This window comes from Aethalodelphis obliquidens, unplaced genomic scaffold (assembly GCF_003676395.1).
Source record: "Aethalodelphis obliquidens isolate GAN/ISIS:26980383/991018 unplaced genomic scaffold, ASM367639v1 scaffold25, whole genome shotgun sequence".
Classification (NCBI taxonomy): Eukaryota; Metazoa; Chordata; class Mammalia; order Artiodactyla; family Delphinidae; genus Aethalodelphis; species Aethalodelphis obliquidens.
In genome coordinates, this window is record NW_020837969.1 from 33,295,118 (window position 1) to 33,318,333 (window position 23,216).

The window sequence follows — 23,216 nt, forward strand, 5'->3', positions numbered from 1 at the left end:
ATAACAATTAACCCAAAGTTGGCTGCATAGAAAAACAGTTTCTTTTAAGAATGCAGGTGCAGCCTAGCTGGTGCTTCTGGCTAAGGTCTCTCACAAGGCTGCAGTCCAGGTGCCTGCCAGGGCTGTAGTTATCTTGAAGCTGCACTGGGGGAGGATATACTTCCAAGTTTACTCACATAGCTGTTAGAAGGCTTCAGGTCCTTACTGGTGGCCAGAGACATCAGTCCCTTGCCATGTGGACCTCTCTATAGCACAGCTCACAACATGGCAGTTTGCTTCCCTCAGAGTGGGGACTCTGAGAGACATAAAGGTGGGGGGAGGAGGAAACATGTTGGAAGTCACAGCCTTGTAATCTGACATGACATCCCATCCTTTTGCTGCTTCTCATGATACATTCTGGGTTCACTCTGGCTTATGGCATCAGAAGACATGTACTAGAAGGCTGAGAGCACACACTTCAGAGCCAGACCACCTGGTTCAGATTCTAACTGCACCACTTTACTGACTCTGTAACCTTGGACAAGTTATTTAACCTCTCATTATCTCTGTCTTCTTCTGTGTAAAATGAGGATGATAGTAGTAACTACTTTATAGAGTGAGTGAGGTATACACGTGAAATAAGAGAATAGTGGCTGACTCATAGTAAGCACTGTGTGTGATAGCTATCACAATTCACAGCATTTTTTGGAAGAACAAACTATTGGAAACCAGCTATATATTCATGTTTTGGAGGATAGATAAATGTGTCATTGTCATACAATTGTATGCTATATAACCAATAAGAGGATCTAGATCTGTTATAATAGAAACAGATCACAGAAATAATTGTTGAGTGAAAAAAAGGCACATAAGTTTTAGACACTTTGAGTGTGACAGTATATTAAATTTGTAATTTTTAATTAATAGACTTTTAATATCAAAAAAATCTAATGAATATAAAATTCTATTTATATAATCCCAAATTTATTTATAACCCTGTCAAATTACATAGCCCTATATACATGTCCTTCCATGCCTGTGTATACACATCTCTGTCATTCTTGTTTCACTTTTCCATACAGTGCGCTTGGCATAATTTTCATGTCAATGCTATTTTTTTGCAGAACAGATTTCTATAAGTGGAACTAGGATACTCAGTTTTAGGACTAACCATTATCTGAGCCTTCAGCGAGTCATAACCTTTTTGCTGGTAGAGGGTCTTGCCTGGATGTTGATGGCTGCTGACTGATCTGGGTGGTGGTTACTGAAGTTGGGGTGTCAGTGGCAATTTCTTAAAATAAAACAACAGTGAAGTTTGCCACATCCCTTGACTCCTCCTTTCGTGAACAATTTCTCTGTAGCATGCATTGCTGCTTGATAGGATTTTTACCCACAGTAGAAAGTCTGTCAAAATTGGAGTCATTCCTCTCAAACCCTGCTGCTGCTTTATCAACTCAGTTGATGTCATATTCTGAATTCTTTGTTGTCATTTCACCAGTCATCACAGCATCTTCACCAGGAGTAGATTCCATCTCAGGAAACCAGGATCTGTGGTTGGCTGAACCCACAGATGCAGAACCGGGGATGCCGAGAGTTGACTCTAAGATTATATGCGGGTTTTCTACTGCACGGGAGTCGGCATCCCAACCCTTGGGTTGTTCAAGGGTCAAATGTAATTATTTTTTCCTTTGGGCTTTTGGTTTTAGTCTTGTGTTTTTCACCATTTTACTCCAATTCTGTGTTCCACCTTAAAGTATTTTTTATTGTAAAATATAATACAAAAACAGGAAAGTACATAGTATGAACATGTAGTCTTACAAGTTGTCATATAGTGAACAACAACGTAATCACATCCTGGCAGGATTAAACATTGCAAGTGCCTGAGAATCTCCACACATTTCCCTTCTCAAGCTCCTCCTTCCCCAGAGGTAACCACTAGACTGACTGCTACGGTAATGATTCCATTTTTTGTTTAGGGTTTCACCATTAAGTAAAAACAACATGGTATGACGTTGCCTGTTCCTAAACTTTGTGTAAATAGAATTATATAGTCTGGCTTCCTTTGCGCAGCATTTTGTTTATACAGTCATCCTTATTATCATGTGAGCTCCAGTTAATTTATTTCATTTTTGCATAGAATTCCATTATATGACAATATACATTGTACCCTTGATGAGTATTTTGGTTGTTTCCAGTTTGTGGCTATTCCAGACAATGTTGCCAACATTGTTCATATATTCTGATGCATCAGATTATGCGTTTCTTTGGGGACGTACCTAAGAATAGAATTACTGCGTCATTAGGATAGGTATCTTCAACTTTCCTACGTAATGCCAAACTCTTCCCAAAGCAGAGTAGTCATTTCGAACTGTCAAGCTTTTTCATTTTTGCCAATGTAATGGGTGGGTAGTGGTATATAAAAATGTCTTTAATTTGCATTTTCCTGATTACTGAGATTGGTCACTTTGTCATGCATTTATTTGCCATTTGGGTTTCTTCCTTTGTGAAGAATATGTTCCAACCAATCTTCTATTTTAGGTTATCTGTATTTTTATTTCTAGGAATCTAGTACATATTTTGGATTTAAGCCCTCTGTGGTTTGCCTTCAACTCTTGGTGTATTCTGACGAATAGAAAGTTCTTAATTTTAACATAATCAGATTTATCATTTTTTCTTGTATTACTTATTTTCTGTCTTGTTTAAGAAATTTTTTCTAACTCTAAAGGCTGGAGATTTCCTCCTATATTATCATCTAAGATATTTATCGCATATTTCAGTACATAGTGTGAGGTAAGGATGCAATTTTGTTCTTTTTTTAAAATTTTTTGCCGGTATTGATGCCTAATTGTCCCAGCACCATTATTCAGAACACTAGATTTTTCTCACTTCTCTGCAGTGAAGGTTTTCTCAAGTCTCAAGCATCCATATATATTCCTAGATATGTTTGTGAGTTCTCCACTGTGTTCTGTTACTTGCTTTGTCTATTTCTGTGCCAATATCACACTCTCTTAAATCATTACAGCTAAAGTATTAGAATTAATAGAAGTTAGGACTTCCCAGGTGGCGCAGTGGTTAAGGATCCACCTGCCAGTGCAGGGGACACGGGATCGATCCCTCATCCAGGAAGATCCCACACGCTGAGGAGCACCTAAGCCCGTGCACCACAGCTGCTGAAGCCTGTGTACTCTAGAGCCCACTCACCGCAACTACTGAGCCCACGTGCTGCAACTACTGAAGCCCACGCACCTAGAGCCTGTGCTCTGCAACAAGAGAAGCCGCCGCAATGAGAAGCCCACACACCGCAATGAAGAGTAGCCTGTGCTTGCTGCAACTAGAGAAAGCCCGCACACAGCAACGAAGACCCAACACAGCCAAGAAAAATTAATAGAAATTAGGAAAGCGGCTAGATATAAAAATCAATTTTAACAGCATACCTAGAAGATATAAAACCTCATAAGAGACAATAAAAAGCTAAATAAACAGAGATATGCCACGTTCATGGATTGGAAGATTTAATATAGTAGAGTTGTCAGTTACCCCAACATTGATCTGCAGCTTTATTACAATCCCAGTCAATCTCAATGAGATGGTGGTTTGTTGGTTTGTTGTTTTGAATTTTATTTTACTTATTTTTAAAACAGCAGGTTCTTATTAGTTATCCATTTTATACATATTAGTGTATACATGTCAATCCCAATCTCCCAATTCATCCCACCCCCACCCCCCACCCCCCGCTGCTTTCCCCCCTTGGTGTCCATACGTTTGTTCTCTACATCTGTGTCTCTATTTCTGCCTTGCAAGCCAGTTCATCTGTACCATTTTTCTAGGTTCCACATATATGCGTTAATGCACGGTATTTGTTTTTCTCTTTCTGACTTACTTCACTCTGTATGACAGGCTCTAGATCCATCCACATCTCTACAAATGACCCAATTTCATTCCTTTTTATGGCTGAGTAATATTCCATTGTATATATGTACCACAACTTCTTTATCCATTCATCTGTCAATGGGCATTTTAGGTTGCTTCCATGACCTGGCTATTGTAAATAGTGCTGCAATAAACACTGAGGTGCATGTGTCTTTTTGAATAATGGTTTTCTTTAGGTATATGCCCAGTAGTGGGATTGCTGGGTCATATGGTAATTCTATTTTTAGTTTTTTAAGGAACCTCCATACTGTTCTCCATAGTGGCTGTATCAATTTGCATTGCCACCACCAGTGCAAGAGGGTTCCCTTTTCTCCACACCCTCTCTAGCATTTGTTGTTTGTAGATTTTCTGATGATGCCCATTCTAACTGATGTGAGGTGATACCACATTGTAGTGTTTTGTTTTGTTTTGTTTTGTTTTAACATCTTTATTGGAGTATAATTGCTTTACAATGGTGTGTTAGTTTCTGCTTTACAACAAAATGAATCAGTTATATATAGACATATGTTCCCATATCTCTTTCCTCTTGCATCTCCCTCCCTCCCACCCTCCCTATCCCACCCCTCCAGGCAGTCACAAAGCACCGAGCTAATCTCCCTGTGCTATGCAGCTGCTTCCCACTAGCTATGTACCTTAGGTTTGGTAGTGTATATACGTCCATACCTCTCACTTTGTCACAGCTTACCCTTCCCCCTTCCCATATCCTCAAGTCCATTCTCTAGTAGGTCTGTGTCTTTATTCCTGTTTTACCCCTAGGTTCTTCATGACATTTTTTTCTTAAATTCCATATATATGTGTTCGCATATGGTATTTGTCTCTCTCTTTCTGACTTACTTCACTCTGTATGACAGACTCTAGATCTATCCACCTCATTACAAATAGCTCAATTTTGTTTCTTTTTATGGCTGAGTAATATTCCATTGTATATATGTGCCACATCTTCTTTATCCATGCATCTGATGATGGACACTTAGGTTGTTTCCATCTCTGGGCTATTATAAATAGAGCTGCAATGAACATTTTGGTACAAGACTCTTTTTGAATTATGGTTTTCTCAGGGTATATGCCCAGTAGTGGGATTACTGGGTCATATGGTAGTTCTATTTGTAGTTTTTTAAGGAACCTCCATACTCTTCTCCACAGTGGCTGTATCAATTTACATTCCTACCAACAGTGCAAGAGGGTTCCCTTTTCTCCACACCCTCTCCAGCATTTATTGTTTCTAGATTTTTTGATGATGGCCATTCTGACTGGTGTGAGATGATATCTCATTGTAGTTCTGATTTGCATTTCTCTAATGATTAGTGATGTTGAGCATTCTTTCATGTGTTTGTTGGCAGTCTCTATATCTTCTTTGGAGAAATGTCTATTTAGGTCTTCTGCCCAGTTTTGGATTGGGTTGTTTGTTTTTTTGTTATTGAGCTGCTTATAAATTTTGGAGATTATTCCTTTGTCGGTTGCTTCATTTGCAAATATTTTCTCCCATTCTGGGGGTTTCTTTTGGTCTTGTTTATGGTTTCCTTTGCTGGGCAAAAGCTTTGAAGTTTCATTAGGTCCCATTTGTTTATTTTTGTTTTTATTTCCCTTTCTCTAGGAGGTGGGTCAAACAGGATGTTGCTATGATTTATGTCGTAGAGTGTTCTGCCTATGTTTTCCTCTAAGAGTTTGATAGTTTCTGGCCTTACATTTAGGTCTTTAATCCATTTTGAGTTTATTTTTGTGTATCATGTTAGGGAGTGATCTAATCTCATACTTTTACACGTACCTGTCCAGTTTTCCCAGCACCACTTATTGAAGAGGCTGTCCTTTCTCCACTATACATTCCTGCCTCCTTTATCAAAGATAAGGTGACCATATGTGCGTGGGTTTATCTCTGGGCTTTCTATCCTGTTCCATTGATCTATCTTTCTGTTTTTATGTCAGTAACATACTGTCTTGATTACTGTAGCTTTGTAGTATAGTCTGAAGTCAGGGAGCCTGATTCCTCCATCTCCATTTATCGTTCTCAAGATTGCTTTGGCTATTCGGGGTCTTTTGTGTTTCCATACAAATTGTGAGATTTTTTGCTCTAGTTCTGTGAAAAATGCCAGTGGTAGTTTGATAGGGATTGCATTGAATCTGTAGATTGCTTTGGATAGTAGAGTCATTTTCACAATGTTGATTCTTCCAATCCAAGAACATGGTATATCTCTCCATCTATTTGTATCATCTTTAATTTCTTTCATCAGTGTCTTATAATTTTCTGCATAGAGGTCTTTTGTCTCCTTAGGTAGGTTTATTCCTAGATACTTTATTCTTTTGGTTGCAATGGTAAATGGGAGTGTTTTCTTGATTTCCCTTTCATATTTTTCATCATTAGTGTATAGGAATGCCAGAGATTTCTGTGCATTAATTTTGTATCCTGCTACTTTACCAAATTCATTGATTAGCTCTAGTAGTTTTCTGGTAGCATCTTTAGGATTCTCTACGTATAGTATCATGTCATCTGCAAATAGTGACAGCTTTACTTCTTCTTTTCCAATTTGGATTCCTTTTATTTCCTTTTCTTCTCTGATTGCTGTGGCAAAAACTTCCAAAACTATGTTGAATAAGAGTGGTGAGAGTGGGAACCTTGTCTTGTTCCTGATCTTAGTGGAAATACTTTCAGTTTTTCACCATTGGGGACGATGTTGGCTGTGGGTTTGTCATATATGGCCTTTATTATGTTGAGGAAAGTTTCCCTCTATGCCTACTTTCTGCAGGGTATTTATCATAAATGGGTGTTGAATTTTGTCAAAAGCTTTCTCTGCATCTATTGAGATGATCATATGGTTTTTCTCCTTCAATTTGTTAATATGGTGTATCACATTGACTGATTTGCGTATATTGAAGATTCCTTGCATCCTGGAATAAACCCCACTTGGTCATGGTGTATGATCCATTTAATGTGCTGTTGGATTCTGTTTGCTAGTATTTTGTTGAGGATTTTTGCATCTATGTTCATCAGTGATATGATATTGGCCTGTAGTTTTCTTTCTTTTTGACATCCTTGTCTGGTTTTGGTATCAGGGTGATGGTGGCCTTGTAGAATCAGTTTGGGAGTGTTCCTCCTTCTGCTATATTTTGGAAGAGTATGAGAAGGATAGGTGTTAGCTCTCCTCTAAATGTTTGATAGAATTCGCCTGTGAAGCCATCTGGTCCTGGGCTTTTGTTTGTTGGAAGATTTTTAATCACAGTTTCAATTTCAGTGCATGTGATTGGTCTGTTCATAGTTTCTATTTCTTCCTGATTCAGTCTTGGCAGGTTGTGCATTTCTAAGAATTTGTCCATTTCTTCCAGGTTGTCCATTTTATTGGCATACAGTTGCTTGTAGTAATCTCTCATGATCTTTTGTATTTCTGCAGTGTCAGTTGTTACTTCTCGTTTTTCATTTCTAATTCTATTGATTTGAGTCTTCTCCCTTTTTTTCTTGATGAGTCTGGCTAATGGTTTATCAATTTTGTTTATCTTCTCAAAGAACCAGCTTTTAGTTTTATTGATCTTTGCTATCATTTCCTTCATTTCTTTTTCATTTATTTCTGATCTGATTTTTATGATTTCTTTCCTTCTGCTAACTTTGGGGTTTTTTGGTTCTTCTTTCTCTAATTGCTTTAGGTGCAAGGTTAGGTTGTTTATTCGAGATGTTTCCTGTTTCTTAAGGTAGGATTGTATTGCTATAAACTTCCCTCTTAGAACTGCTTTTGCTGCATCCCATAGGTTTTGGGTCATCGTGTCTCCATTGTCATTTGTTTCTAGGTATTTTTTGATTTCCTCTTTGATTTCTTCAGTGATCACTTCGTTATGAAGTAGTGTATTGTTTAGCCTCCATGTGTTTGTATTTTTTACAGATCTTTTCCTGTAATTGATATCTAGTCTCATAGCGTTGTGGTCGGAAAAGATACTTGATACAATTTCAATTTTCTTAAATTTACCAAGCCTTGATTTGTGACCCAAGATATGATCTATCCTGGAGAATGTTCCATGAGCACTAGAGAAAAATGTGTATTGTGTTGTTTTTGGATGGAATGTCCTATAAATATCAATTAAGTTCATCTTGTTTAATGTATCATTTAAAGCTTGTGTTTCCTTATTTATTTTCATTTTGGATAATCTGTCCATTGGTGAAAGTGGGGTGTTAAAGTCCCCTACTATGAATGTGTTACTATCGATTTCCCCTTTTATGGCTGTTAGTATTTGCCTTATGTATTGAGGTGCTCCTATGTTGGGTGCATAAATATTTACAATTGTTATATATTCTTCTTGGATTGATCCCTTGATCATTATGTAGTGTCCTTCTTTGTCTCTTGTACTAGTCTTTATTTTAAAGTCTATTTTGTCTGATATGAGAATTGCTACTCCAGCTTTCTTTTGGTTTCCATTTGCGTGGAATATCTTTTTCCATCCCCTCACTTTCAGTCTGTATGTGTCTCTAGGTCTGAAATGGGTCTCTTGTAGACAGCATATATATGAGTCTTGTTTTTGTATCCATTCAGCCAATCTGTGTCTTTTGGTGGGAGCATTTAGTCCATTTACATTTAAGGTAATTATTGATATGTATGTTCCTATTCCCATTTTCTTAATTGTTTTGGGTTCGTTATTGTAGGTCTTTTCCTTATTGTAGGAAACACACTCCTCTTTTGTTTCTTGCCTAGAGAAGTTCCTTTAGCATTTGTTGTAAAGCTGGTTTGGTGGTGCTGAACTCTCTCAGCTTTTGCTTGTCTGTAAAGGTTGTAATTTCTCCATCAAATCTGAATGAGATCCTTGCTGGGTAGAGTAATCTTGGTTGCAGGTTTTTCTCCTTCATCACTTTAAATATGTCCTGCCAGTCCCTTCTGGCTTGCAGATTTTCTGCTGAAAGGTCAGCTGTTAACCTTATGGGGATTCCCTTGTGTGTTATTTGTTGTTTTTCCCTTGCTGCTTTTAATATGTTTTCGTTGTATTTAATTTTTGACAGTTTGATTAGTATGTGTCTTGGCGTATTTCTCCTTGGATTTATCCTGTATGGGACTCTCTGTACTTCCTGGACTTGATTTACTATTTCCTTTCCCATATTAGGGAAGTTTTCAACTATAATCTCTTCAAATATTTTCTCAGTCCCTTTCTTTTTCTCTTCTTCTTCTGGAACCCCTATAATTCGAATGTTGGTGCGTTTAATGTTGTCCCAGAGGTCTCTGAGACTGTCCTCAGTTCTTTTCATTCTTTTTTCTTTATTCTGCTCTGCAGTAGTTATTTCCACTATTTTATCTTCCAGGTCACTTATCCGTTCTTCTGCCTCAGTTATTCTGCTATTGATCCCATCTAGAGTATTTTTAATTTCATTTATTGTGCTGTTCATCGTTGCTTATTTCATCTTTAGTTCTTCTAGGTCCTTGTTAAATGTTTCTTGCATTTTGTCTATTCTATTTCCAAGATTTTGGATCATCTTTACTATCATTATTCTGAATTCTTTTTCAGGTAGACTGCCTATTTCCTCTTCATTTGTTAGGTCTGGTGGGTTTTTATCTTGCTCCTTCATCTGCTGTGTGTTTTTCTGTCTTCTCATTTTGCTTATCTTACTTTGTTTGGGGTCTCATTTTTGCAGGCTGCAGGTTCATAGTTCCCGTTGTTTATGGTGTCTGTCTCCAGTGGCTAAGGTTGGTTCAGTGGGTTTTGTAGACTTCCTGGTGGAGGGGACTAGTGCCTCTGTTCTGGTGGATGAGGCTGGATCTTGTCTTTCTGGTGGGCAGGTCCACGTCTGGTGGTGTTTTTTGGGGTGTCTGTGACCTTATTATGATTTTAGGCAGCCTCTCTGCTAATGGGTGGGGTTGTGTTCCTGTATTACTAGTTGTTTGGCATAGGGTGTCCAGCACTGTAGCTTGCTGGTCGTTGAGTGAAGCTCGGTGCTGGTGTTGAGATGGAGATATCTGGGAGATTTTCGCCATTTGATATTATGTGGAGCTGGGAGGTCTCTTGTGGACCAGTGTCCTGAAGTTGGCTCTCCCACCTCAGAGGCACAGCTCTAACTCCTGGCTGCAGCACCAAGAGCCTTTCATCCACACGGCTCAGAATAAAAGGGAGAAAAAGTAGAGAGAAAGAATTAGTAGAAGTAGGAATAAAGAAAGAAAAAAAGAAAGAAAGAAAGAAAGGAAAAAGGAGGGAGGGAGGGAGGAAGGAAGGAGGGAAGGAAGGAGAAAAAGAAAGCAAGAAGATAAAGTAAAATAAAGTAAGATAAAATATAATAAAGTTATTAAAATAAAAAAGTAATTAAGAGAAAAACAAAAAAACGGACGGATAGAACCCTGGGACAAATGGTGGAAGCAAAACTATACAGACAAAATCTCACACAGAAGCATACACATACACACTCACAAAAAGAGGAAAAGGGGAAAAAATCATAAATCTTGCTCTCAAAGTCCACCTCCTTAATTTGGGATGATTCGTTGTCTATTCAGGTATTCCACAGAAGCAGGGTACATCAAGTTGATTGTGGAGCTTTAATCCGCTGCTTCTGAGGCTGCTGGGAGAGATTTCCCTTTCTCTTTTTTGCTCTCACAGCTCCCAGGGGCTCAGCTTTGGATTTGGCCCCGCCTCTGCGTGTAGGTCGCTGGAGGGCGTCTCTTCTTCGCTCAGACAGGACAGAGTTAAAGGAGCCGCTGATTTGGGGGCTCTGGCTCACTCAGGCCGGGGGGAGGGAGGGGCACGGAGTGCGGGTCGAGCCTGCGGCGGCAGAGGCCAGTGTGACGTTGCACCAGCCTGAGGCGCGCCGTGCGTTCTCCCGGGGAAGTTGTCCCTGGATCCCGGGACCCTGGCAGTGGCGGACTGCACAGGCTCCCCGGAAGGGAAGTGTGGAGAGTGACCTGTGCTAGCACACAGGCTTCTTGGTGGCGGCAGCAGCAGCCTTAGCATCTCATGTCTGTCTCTGGGGTCCGCGCTTTTAGCCGCGGCTCCTGCCGTCTCTGGAGCTCCTTTAAGCAGCGGTCTTAATACCCTCTCCTCGCGTACCAGGAAACAAAGAGGGAAGAAAAAGTCTCTTGCCTCTTCGGCAGGTCCAGACTTTTCCCTAGACGCCCTCCCGGCCAGCCGTGGCGCACTAACCCGCTGCAGGCTGTGTTCACGCCGCCAACCCCAGTCCTCTCCCTGTGCTCCGACCAAAGCCCGAGCCTCAACTCCCAGCCCCGCCCGCCCCAGTGGGTGAGCAGAGAAGCCTCTCGGGCTGGTGAGTGCCGGTCGGCACAGATCCTCTGTGTGGGAATCTCGCCGCTTTGCCCTCTGCACCCCTGTTGCTCCTCCATTGATCTATATTTCTGTTTTTGTGCTAGTACCATAGTGTCTTGATTACTGTAGCTTTGTAGTACAGTCTGCAGTCAGGGGTCTGTTTCCTCCAGCTCCGTTTTTTTCCCTCAAGACTGCTTTGGCTATTTGGGGTCTTTTGTGTCTCCATACAAATTTTAAGATTTTTTTGTTCTAGTTCTGTAAAAGATACTACTGGTAATTTGATGGGGATTGCATTGAATCTGTGATTGCTTTGGGTAGTATAGTCATTTTCACAATATTGATTCTTCCAATCCAAGAACATGGTATATCTATCCAACTCTTGTGTCATCTTTGATATCTTTAATCAGTATCTTATAGTTTTCTGAGTACAGGTCTTTTACCTCCTAACGTAGGTTTTCCTAGGTATTTTATTCTTTTTGTTGCAATGATGAATGGAATTGTTTCCTTAATTTCTATTTCTGATCTTTCGATGTTAGTGTATAGGAATACAGGAGATTTCTGTGCATTAATTTTGTATCCTGCGGCTTTACCAAATTCATTTATTAGTTCTAGCAGTTTTCTGGTAGCATCTTTAGGATTCTCTATGTATAGTATCATGTCATCTGCAAACAGTGTGAGTTTTACTACTTCTTTTCCAATTTGGATTCCTTTTATTTCTTTTTCTTCTCTGATTGACATGGCTAGGACTTCCAAAACTATGTTGAATAATAGTGGCGACAGCGGACATCCTTGTCTTGTTCCAGATCTTACAGGAAATGCTTTCAGTTTTTCACCATTGAGAATGATTTTTGCTGTGGGTTTGTCGTATATAATCTTTATTATGTTAAGGTAGGTTCCCCCTATGCCCACTTTCTGGAGAGTTTTTATCATAAACGGGTGTTGAATTTTGTCAGGAGCTTTTTCTGCATCTATTGAGATGATTATATGGTTTTCCTTCTTCAATTTGTTTTATGGTGTATCACATTGATTGATTTGCATATATTGAAGAATCCTTGCATCCCTGGGATAAATTCCACTTGATCATGGTGTATGATCCTTTTAATGTGTTGTTGGATTATGTTTGCTAGTATTTTGTTGAGGATATTTACATCTATATTCATCAGTGATATTGGTCTGTGATTTTCTTTTTTTGTAGTATCTTTGTCTGGTTTTGGTATCATGGTGATGGTGGCCTCCTAGAATGAGTTTGGGAGTGTTCATCCCTCTGCAATTTTTTGGAAGAGTTTGAGAAGGATGGGTGTTAGCTCTTCTCTAAGTGTTCGATAGAATTCACCTGTGAAGCCGTCTGGTCCTGGGCTTTTGCTTGTTGAAAGATTTTTAATCACAGTTTCAATTTCATTATTTGTGATTGGTCTGTTCATATTTTCTGTTTCTTCCTGGTTCACTCTTGGAAGGTTATACCTTTCTAAGAATCTGTCCATTTCTTCCAGGTTGTCCATTTTATTGGCATGGAGCTGCTTGTATTAGTCTCTTAGGATGCTTTGTATTTCTGCATTGTCTGTTGTAACTTCTCCTTTTTCATTTCTAATTTTATTGATTTGAGTCCTCTCCCACTTTTTTTGATGAGTCTGGCTAAAGGTTTATCAATTTTATTTATTTTCTCAAAGAAGCAGCTTTTAGTTTTATTGATCTTTGCTATTGTTTTCTTTGTTTCTATTTCATTTATTTCTGCTCTGATCTTTATGATTTCTTTTCTTCTACTGACTTTGGGTTTTGTCTGTTCTTCTTTCTCTGGTTCCTTTAGGTGTAACGTGAGATTGTTTATTTGAGATTTTTCATGTTTCTTGAGGTAGGCTTGTATAGCTATAAACTTCCCCCTTAGAACTGCTTTTGCTGCATCCCATAGGTTTTGGATCATCGTGTTTTCTTTGTAATTTGTCTCTAGGTATTTTTTGATTTCCTCTTTGATTTCTTCAGTGATCACTTGGTTATTTTGTAACATACTCTTTAGCCTCCATGTGTTTGTGTTCTTTACATTTTTTCCCAATAGTGTTGTGGTCAGAAAAGATGCTTGATATGATTTTAATTTTCTTAAATTTACCAAGCTTGGTTTGTGACCCAAGAAGTGATCTATCCTGGAGAATGTTCAGTGTGCACTTGAGAAGAAAGTGTAATCTCCTGTTTTTGGATGGAATGCCCTATAAATATCAATTAAACCTATGTGGTGTATTGTGTCATTTAAAGCTTGTGTTTCCTTATTAATTTTCTGTCTGGATGATTTGCCCATTGGTGTGAGGTGCTACAGTCCCCCACTATTATTGAGTTACTGTCAATTTCCTCTTTTATAGCTGTTAGCAGTTGCCTTATGTATTGCGGTCCTCCTTTGTTGGGTGCATATATATTTATAATTGTTCTATCTTCTTCTTGGATTGATCCCTTGATCATTATGTAGTGTCCTTCCTTGTCTCTTGTAACATTCCTTAAAGTCTATTTTATCTGATGTGAGTATTGCTACTCCAGTTTTCTTTTGATTTCCATTTGCATGGAATAGCTTTTTCCATTCCCTCACTTTCAGTCTGTATGTGTTCCTAGGTCAGAAGTGAGTCTCCTGTAGACGGCATATATATGGGTCCTGTTTTTTTAACCATTCAGAGAGCCTGTGTATTTTGGTTGGAGCATTTAGTCCATTCATGTTTAAGGTAATTATCTATATGTATGTTCTTATTACCATTTCCTTTAGCATTTGTTGTAGAGCTGGTTTGGTGGTGCTGAATTCCCTTAGCTTTTGCTTGTCTGTAAAGCTTTAGATTTCTCCATTGAATCTGAATGAGATCCTTGCCGGGTAGAGTAATCTTGGCTGTAGGTTCTTTCCTTTCATCACTTTAAATATATCGTGCCACTCCCTTCTGGTTTTTAGAGTTTCTTCTGAGAAATCAGCTATTAACCTTATGGGAGTTCCCTTGTATGTTATTTGTCATTTTCCCTTATTGCTTTCAATAATTTTTCTTTGTCTTTAATTTTTGTCAATTTGATTACTATGTGTCTCGGTGTGTCTCTCCTTGTGTTTATCCTGGCTGGGACTCTCTGCAATTCCTGGACTTGGGTGGCTATTTCCTTTCCCATGTTAGGGAAGTTTTCAACTATAATCTCTTCAAATATTTTCTTGGGTCCTTTCTCTCTCTCTTCTCCTTCTGGGACCCCTATAATGTGAATGTTGCTGCGTTTAATGTCGTCCCAGTTGTCTCTTAGGCTGTCTTCATTTCTTTTCATTCTTTTTTCTTTATTGTGTTCCATGGCAGTGAATTCCTCCATTCTGTCCTCCAGGTCAGTTATCCGTTCTTCTACCTCAGTTATTCTGCTTGTGATTCCTTCTAGTGTATTTTTCATTTCAGTTATTGTATTGTTCATCTCTGTTCATTTGTTCTTTGATTCTTCTAGGTCTTTGTTAAACATTTCTTGCATCTTCTCAATCGTTGCCTCCACGCTTTTTCCGAGGTCCTGAACCATCTTCACTATCATTATTCTGAATTCGTTTTCTGGAAGGCTGCCTATCTCCACTTCATTTAGTTGTTTTTCTGGGGTTTTATCTTGTTCCTTCATCTGGTACATAGCCCTCTGCCTTTTCATCTTGTCTATCTTTCTGTGAATGTGGGGTTTTTTCCACAGGCTGTAGGATTGTAGTTCTTGCTTCTGCTGTCTGCCCTCTGGTGGATGTGGCTATCTAAGAGGCTAGTGCAAGTTTCCTGATGGGAGGGACTGGTGGTAGAGCTGGGTGTTGCTGTGATGGGAAGAGCTCAGTAAAACTTTAATCCACTGTGATGGGTGGGGCTGGGTTCCCTCCCTGTTCGTTGTTTGGCCTGAGGCGACCCAGTACTGGAGGCTACCCAGCTCTTTGGTGGGGCTAATGTCAGACTCTGGGAGGGCTCACGCCAAGGAGTACTTCCCACAACTTCTGCTGCCAGTGTCCTTGTCCTCATGGTGAGACACAGCCACCCCCCTGCCTCTGCAGGAGACCCTCCAACAGTAGCAGGTAGGGCTGGTTCAGTCTCCTGTAGGGTGACTGCTCCTTCCCCTGGGTCTTGATGTGCACACTACTTTGTGTGTGCCCTCCAAGAGTGGAGTCTCTCTTTCTCCCAGTCCTGTCAAAGTCCTCTAGTCAAATCCCACTAGCCTTCAAATTCTGACTCTCTAGGAATTCCTCCTCCTGTTGCTGGACGCTGAGGTTTGGAAGCCTGACGTGGGGCTCAGAACCTTCACTCCAGTGGGTGGATTTCTGTGGTATAAGTGTTCTCCAGTTTGTGAGTCACCCACCCAGCGGTTATGGGATTTGATTTTATTGTGATTGCACCCCTCCTACCATCTCATTGTGGCTTCTCCTTTGTCTTTTTTGGTGAGTTCTAGTGTCTTCCTGTCGATGATTGTTCACCAGTTAGTTGTGATTCTGGTGCTCTCGCAGGAGGGAGTGAGCGCACATCTTTCTACTCCGCCATCTTGAACCGATCTCTCCACTGCCTTGTGCCTCTGTCTTACTTATGACTGGGCTCCACTCAGCCACTGCTTTACTGTCTGTTATGACTGTCCTGACCCAGCTGGGCATAGCCTCAGGTGCTTCGTGGTGGTGGAGCCAAAAGACAATCGCAGGCTCCTGGTTCTGGTTCTCGATTAACCAATCTTCATGTGCTTTCACCCTTCCTGCCCTCCCCTCCTGTTTTCTCCCTCTCTGTCTAGCTCACACGTTTCTAGTACTAGCTCCTGGAGTGCAACCAGGGCCCTGAAAGTACCAACCTCCCTGATTGTAGCCAAGAGAGAAAATGTTGAAGCTTAAAGAGCACTGGGGGAAGTTGAAAGCTCAAGCATTTAACACAATCCCCAGGCACCTAATCATTATCAAACTTATGGGTAAACTCTGGAAGAGTGCAGTCAAACTGAGAGCATCATGTAGCTAGTGACGGCCCTACCAATGAGAAGCTCATATCAATAATTCCCAAGAAGTCAAAAACAGATGATGAATGGTACACATGAATGAGATAAATTTTGTGATAGGTAAAATATACCTCAATAAAAAACTGATGAACAATTTGCACTACAACTTATATCACTTGTTAAGTAGTTTTATTTACACACACATTGTGATTTAGTTTATTTGTATAATAAATGGTAATTTTTAAAAAATTGTTCATTGATTGGTTGATTTCTGTATTTAGCACAACATACTGATTGCTGATCAACCCTGCCTACACTCTCCCACTAGCACTGTGGCATCTTAACTTTCCCCAGAAACCCTGATGACATAGCAGCAGTCTGTACTGTGGACTCATTGAGCCGTCGTTTTCAACCTGGGCTGCACCTTAGAATTATGGGGGGAGCTTTTAAAGTATGCTGATGCCAAGCCCTCACCCTCAGCCAATGAAATTAGAATCCCTGAGGCTGGGGCTCAGTCACTGGAGTTTCGTTAAAACTGTCCACGTGATTCTAAGATGCAGCCAGGGTTAAGAAATACTGGACAGAGGAAGGCACCCTTTGAAACTGGGGAGGCAGGCATGGGTTTCATGAGTGTCCATTTCCTAACTGTCACCCTTCTCCATGTTCTGTAACAAGTGCGTCAGGCCTGGCTCAGGTTCTCACTTGTAAAGTGGAGAATCAACAATTGCCCTGCTTCTCCATAGGGTTTTTTTGGTCTCAAATGAGACAGCATTTGTGTGTCCTTATGGATATTCGTCCAGATCCCATCTGTCCCTTGTCTGGGGTGATGACTTTCTTCTACCCTGTCTTACAGTTTCCCTTCTCTGGCTTTCATTTTTCTGATCGTATTTTCACCAAGCATCTGTAGACTGCTTCTGATATCCTCAGGGATTGGTAAGAAGGCAGGAGTGTTGGTGCACAATTCAAAGCACATTGCAAGGATCTAGAAGACAATGACAGGTTTAGAACATCCATGTGCTGACAGGTATCCAGCTGTTTTGAAAGAGGATCAGCCAGTCTTTTTTTTACTCAGATTGTATTCTTATTTGTACTGGTTTGATGGGAGAGCTAATGGTGTAGGGTACCTATCTTGAAATAGTGGCAGCAGTCATTGATTTTCCTTTCCTATAACTGACAACTTTAAAGAATATGTTCTGGGACTTCCCTGGCGGTGCAGTGGTTAAGAATCCGCCTGCCAATGCAGGGGACACGGGTTCATGCCCTGGTCCAGGAGGTCCCACATGCCACAGAGCAACCAAGCCTGTGTGCCACAACTTCTGAGCCTGCACGCTAGAGCCCGCAAGCCACAACTACTGAGCCCACGTGCCATAACTACTGAAGCCCGTGTGCCTAGAGCCTGTGTTCCCTAACAAGCCACCGCAATGAGAAGCCCGCGCACTGCAACAAAGAGTAGCCCCCAATCACCGCAGCTAGAGAAAGCCCGTGCACAGCAACAAAGTCCCAACGCAGCCAGAAATAAATAATAAATAAGTAAATTTATTTTTAAAAAAAGAATATGTTCTGTGATTTATTAGAGTTTGGAGGAGTTATTAGGTTATTGCGGTTTGGAGAGATACATATCAAAGGATCAGGAAGGACAGAGAAGCTGTATTGTAGCCCAGAAAGATCTATATCCATTCAATACTAAAATTTGCCAAATAAATATGACTCTGTTTTTTTTTTTCTTTTAAAGCCACCAGAAATATATGCATGGATGTAAATCCATAGGGAAAGAACACAGTGAACAACTGAACTAAATCAGGATTGGATGGTCAAAGGGAGTTTTGTCTACTCTGATCAAAAGGAACTGTCACCTTGGAGTCATTCTTAACTATTTTTGGGTCTTGCATCCTCCATCCAGTTAAGCTGTCAGCAAATCCTATCAGATTAACCTTCAAAGAACATCCAGAATCCATACACTGCTCATCACCTCCAACTGAACTGATACAGTCCATTGTTTTCTAAAATTGTTGACCACGACCCACGGTAAGAAATACATTTTACAACATGACCCATTACACCTGAACATATATAAGTTTAAAAAAACTTCACCAGGGTTTCCCTGGTGGCGCAGTGGTTGAGAGTCTGCCTGCCGATGCAGGGGACATGGGTTCGTGCCCCGGTCCGGAAAGATCCCACATGCCGCAGAGCAGCTGGGCCCGTGAGCCGTGGCCGCTGAGCCTGCATGTCCGGAGCCTGTGCTCCTCAACGGGAGAGGCCACAACAGTGAGAGGTCCGCGTACTGCAAAAAAAAAAAAAAAAAACTTCACCAAAAATTACTTTCTTCTTCTAAATGCACTGTGCACTATTTTCTATTCCACTGTATTTCAGTTTTTGAAATACTCATTAAACACTCCAAAAAATGCTGGTCATGGAATCAGATACTAAGATGGAACTTGGGACCAACACCCGTGTGGTCAAACTGCAAGGCCTGTGAGGTCTCAGCCTCCCAGGTGGAAGCCGTGTGGCACCTGTCAGTGATCCCCGTCAGGCCGCGATGGCTGGGCCCTCACACCTAAGAGGCCCTCTGTCTCTTAGCAGTCCATTGTGGGCTGTCCTCAGGCCACGCAGGAGGCTGGCTGCTGACTGCACTCCCCAAAGCTGGGCAGCAAGTTCCTCCTTGGAGGAGGACTGGTGGGTCACCTTGTCCACCATAGGACCCACTAAAATGACTTTATGATTGATCAGTGAATTGTGAAGCATAATTTAAACACTTTGACCTTTTGCCCGGACTGCTACAATAGCTTTCCACTCATCTGTTTCCATTCTTGCCTTTCTACTTTGTGTATTTCACACATGGTAGCCAAAATAATCCTTTAAAAATGTAAATCACATGTCCCTCCTTTACTCAAAACCTTCCACTAATTTCCACTTAAAATCAAATCCCACAAATGTTAATTAGCACATTAAAAGATGCTCAACATCACTAATCATTAGGGAAATGTGAAGTGAAGATACCAGTTCACATTCATTCAGATGGTTATCAAAACAAAACCAGGAAACAAGCATCAGTGAGTATGGGAAGAAACTGGAACCCTTGCACAGATGCTGTGGAAAACAGTTCCCAAAAACCTAAACATAGAATTACCGTATGTCAAGCAATCCCACACTGGGTAAATACCCAAAAGTGAAAGCGGGGTCTCTAACAGGTATTTCATTATTCTCAACAGCCAAAAGGTGAAAGCAACCCAAATGTTCATTATCAAATGATTGGATAAACAAAATGTGGCCTATACATACAATGGAATATTATTCAGCCTTTAAAAAGGAAATTCTGACACGTGTTACAACGTGGATGAACCTGGAGGACATTATGCAAACTGAAATAAGCCAGACACCAAAGGACAAATACTGTATGATTCTACTTCCATGAGGACCTAGAATAGTCATACTCACGGAGACAGAATGTAGAATAGTGGTTACAAGGGGCCGGGGCGGGATTGGGTGGGGAATGGGGAGTGTTTTATGTGGACAGAGTTTCAGTTGGGAAGATGATAAAGTTCTGGAGATGGATGGTGGCCATGGCTGCACATCAATGTGAATGTACTTAACATCACCAAACTATATACTTAAAAATGATTAAAAAGACAAGTTTCATGTTATGACTATTTTTTACCACAATAAAAATAATAAAAATCCAAATCCTTACCATGATCCTTGGCTGCTTCTTCAATCTTATCACCCTCCAGTTCCTTCCCTTCACTCGCAGGCCTTCAGCCCTGCTGGCATCCTTGCCGAACCAAGATCGCACCAAGCACGCACTTCCTGTTCTCTGACTGGTATGCTTTTTCCTCTCACAGGTCTCTGCTCAAACAGCCCCTGAAAAGCCTTCCTGAAAATCTACTGCTGAAGGTGAAAAATAATTTTCCTTCCACCCTTCTGAGTTCTTGGTTGAAACCCCAGTAATAAAAGACAGATTAACAAGAGAAAAACAAAAAGAGGTTTATTAACATGTATACCTTGTGTATACCTAGAGAAAATAGAAAAATACCTAGAGATACCCAGAGAAAAATTAGCAACTCCCTGAGATGGCTTAGAACTCAGGCTTAAATACCACCTTAATAAGGAAAGGGGATGGGAGATGAAGGCCTCTTGGGGGAGAGTAAAAGGTTTTTAGGAAAGATGAACGGGCCCTTAGAAGAACAGGTTGGAGATGTGACAATTTGACAAAACTTGTCAGGGTGTGGCGTCCACTTCCACTCTTGAAACTCCCAGGGAGGGGACTTAACGGCAATTGAGTTCCTTTTGGAGGGTCTGTCTTTAGAAATGTAAGGGAGTTCGGAGAAGCTTCCCCCCACATTTACTGTTTTTCAAGTGCCAACAGCTCAAAATAACCAAAACACCAAAGCAGCATCTGTGGAGTGGCATGTCCTGTACTCCTACATACATTTTTTGGGGGCGTATTCTGCTATCCTCCCCTAGAATGCAAAGCCCGTGACTGCAGAGTTTATTTTGTGCCATGAGCAAGCCCGGCATATACTAGGTAGTCAGTGTTAAACGTTTACCTTTCCTATAATGTATACCCATGTTCCTTGCATAATTAGAACTTTAATTTCAAAAGACTAAAATCCTGGATTACTGAAATTCTGCGGTATAAACTCAGCATCCAAAAGAAAAAAAAAAAAAAATGTGTGCAAGGAGCGTAAATGCCCTTGGATGGCTAACGCGGAGCACGGGCGCCAGCTGCTTATCCAGGGCTCCCAAGCTTCTCCCGCCGACACTAACAACTAACAACACTAGTACGTTCCGAAGCACCAGCTACAAGCCTTCGGACAGGCCTGCGGACAAGACGAGTGGGAAACCTGGTGCCTCAGGTGGCGTGATGCAGCCCGAAGTGCAGAACCGCGCCCAACAGGGACGGCCAGGCCAGGGTGCAGGCGCGGGCGCTGGGCATTCCGGCCCGCGTCTCTATGGTAGGAGCGGAAAAACCGGAAGTAGCCGTGAGAGGGGCGGGGCAGGGGCGGGGCCTCCGGCACCTCCTCCGCTGGGAGCCGAGGAGAGATGGCGGCCGCCGACGGCGTCGGGGAGGCTGCGCAGGGCGGGGAGCCAGGTCAGCCGGAGCCGCCGCCGCCCCAGCCGCATCCCCCTCCGCCCCAGCTGCCGCAAGAAGAGGCGGCGGCGTCCCCTATGGACGACGGGTTCCTGAGCCTGGACTCGCCAACCTATGTCCTGTACAGGTAACGCCCACGGCATGGTCGCGGGGCGGGAGGCCCTCCCCCGCGCGCGGCGCTGCACGGGGCGCGGCTGCGGCAGAAGCTAGCGCGTCCTCGCCGTCCGGCGGCCGGGAGCGGCGGGGTGGGGCCCGCGCTGTCACCGTTCTGGGCGGTGGAGGTTCCGGAACCCACAGCGCTGGCCTGCTGTAGTCCGAATGCCAAAGGGCTTGGGTGCAGTCGGACCGCAAAGAAGGTCCAGATTGGCTCGCTTTAGAAACGGGGCTTCCCGTGGTTTGTTCTGCGGAAACGGAGAGAGCTAGCGTAAGATCTTTAGGGACCGGGACGTTTTCATTCAGTGTTTCTAGCGCCCAGCGTCAGCCAGGCACCGAGTTTGGCTGTAAGGATGAGACTATGAGAATTCAACTCCGTTACGCATCCCCTCGTCGCCTCGTGCTTAGTGCAAGCTATGTGCAGTGTCGGGTACTGCTGTAACTTTCTCACCTTTCCTCTCCATTTTTGCCACCACCCAGTCCCGTCCCCGTTAGTTCTTTGCTTTCTATTGGTCATGCTGGTTCCCCAGCTGCATTTTGAACCTGCAGAGACGACTGAGAAGTCCTTACTTTTCTCATGTCTTATTTTTTCTTCTGTAGTTCTAGGTAAACCCATTAGATGACTGATTTGCGTAGGTTGTTTATGAATTGAGTGAAAGCCACTATGCACATTTCGTTCTTGGAGTTTACAGTGTTAGTGATTTCAGTTGGTTGAGGTGGCCCCATAGCCCTCAGACCTCCTCTCTGAACTGTGAAATACTCGGGTTCTTCCCTTGACTGTGTCCTATTTCCCTGTGCCTAAAGGACAGCGGTACCATTCTCATGCCACTCCCCATATAGGTCTCACACCTCGAGTAATTGTTTCCCCTGGATTTCTCCTTGTATAATGGGCACAATTTTAGGATTTGTCTAGATACCACAGAATTTTTGCTGTCAATAGCTGATGAGTACAGAGAACTGAAAAATGGGTAATAGGAAAAGAATGTAAGTAAAAGAGTGGTTAACGAAAATTTGGTCACACTGAGCAGTTTACACAGCAGTGTCTATAGGCACCCAGTGTTGCCACTGTAATTTATTTTAGCATTGATAATGAGAAGTAGTATTCATTGAATACTTACTATATGCATTTATTATATGCTACATTTATAACATATAGCATAGATATTTAAGCATACAGTAATACTATATAGTACATTTAGTGTATTTCCTGTATAATATTGTATATGCTAACTGTGTGTGTTAGGGTATATATAGTATAATAGTGTATATATAGTATAATACTATGTATTATATGCTTACTATTATGCATATTTTAAGAGCTTAGCATATTATCTCACTTAAACCTCCAAGTAGCCTTCTAAGGTTGGTTGGTAATAGTATCATTTTCATTTTATAAATGAAGAAATTGAGGCCCAGAGAGGTTAAGTAACTTCCTCAGGGTCACACAGCTAGTTAAGTGGTAGAGCCAGTGTTCCACAGATTCCAGACTCTACTGACCACCTGGACCACCTCTCAGTGTACAAAAATGATAGATTACTTTTACTTTTAAATATCACTTTCTAGTTATTCAGAGTATTCAAATAAAAAATTGTTATTCAAATTTTTTTAAACTGTTGGTTGATTCCAAAGAGCCTTATTAGACCAATGAATTAGATTGATTTCTAATTTAAAACTATTGTGTACTTGCTACAAAAACCTGCTTTTGCATTTATGTAAAAACTTTAAATTTGAAAACTATTGACTTATTAACTTTAATTGGAAAATTATTCATTTTATTTTTCTTTTACTTAAAAGTTTAATATGTAAAACAAAGTGGCAACACTTGGTCTTGAAGAATCCAACCATGGTTACATTATTTGTAAGTTAAAGTGTAATTGTTGCCTTTTTAAAAAAACATCAGATTTTTTCTTTTCCTTACACGCTTGAATAT

At 41.3% G+C, this 23,216-nt stretch overlaps 2 protein-coding genes across 6 annotated transcripts in view; both read left to right on the forward strand.

Moving 5' to 3' along the window:
- HOOK3 (hook microtubule tethering protein 3) overlaps positions 1–19,300 on the forward strand; it is a 129,107-nt gene extending 109,807 nt beyond the window's left edge. For 3 of the 4 annotated variants that reach the window (XR_003436296.1, XR_003436295.1, XR_003436297.1), the window contains 2 exons: positions 17,777–18,069; positions 19,254–19,300. Coding sequence is in view for 1 of the 4 variants with exons in the window: in XM_027122948.1 (XP_026978749.1) it covers positions 17,777–17,840 (64 nt within the window). In the remaining 3 variants the exon portion in view is untranslated. Of the gene's footprint in view, positions 1–17,776; positions 18,202–19,253 lie in introns of those variants that run through there. The other variant, XM_027122948.1, reaches the window with a different exon arrangement.
- A 1,741-nt stretch (positions 19,301–21,041) lies between these two features.
- FNTA (farnesyltransferase, CAAX box, subunit alpha) overlaps positions 21,042–23,216 on the forward strand; it is a 30,487-nt gene continuing 28,312 nt past the window's right edge. Inside the window, exon 1 of one of the 2 annotated variants that reach the window (XM_027122952.1) lies at positions 21,042–21,260. In XM_027122952.1, the coding sequence (XP_026978753.1) occupies positions 21,085–21,260 (176 nt within the window). In that variant the 5' untranslated portion in view covers positions 21,042–21,084. The remainder of the gene's footprint in view (positions 21,261–23,216) is intronic. The other variant, XM_027122953.1, reaches the window with a different exon arrangement.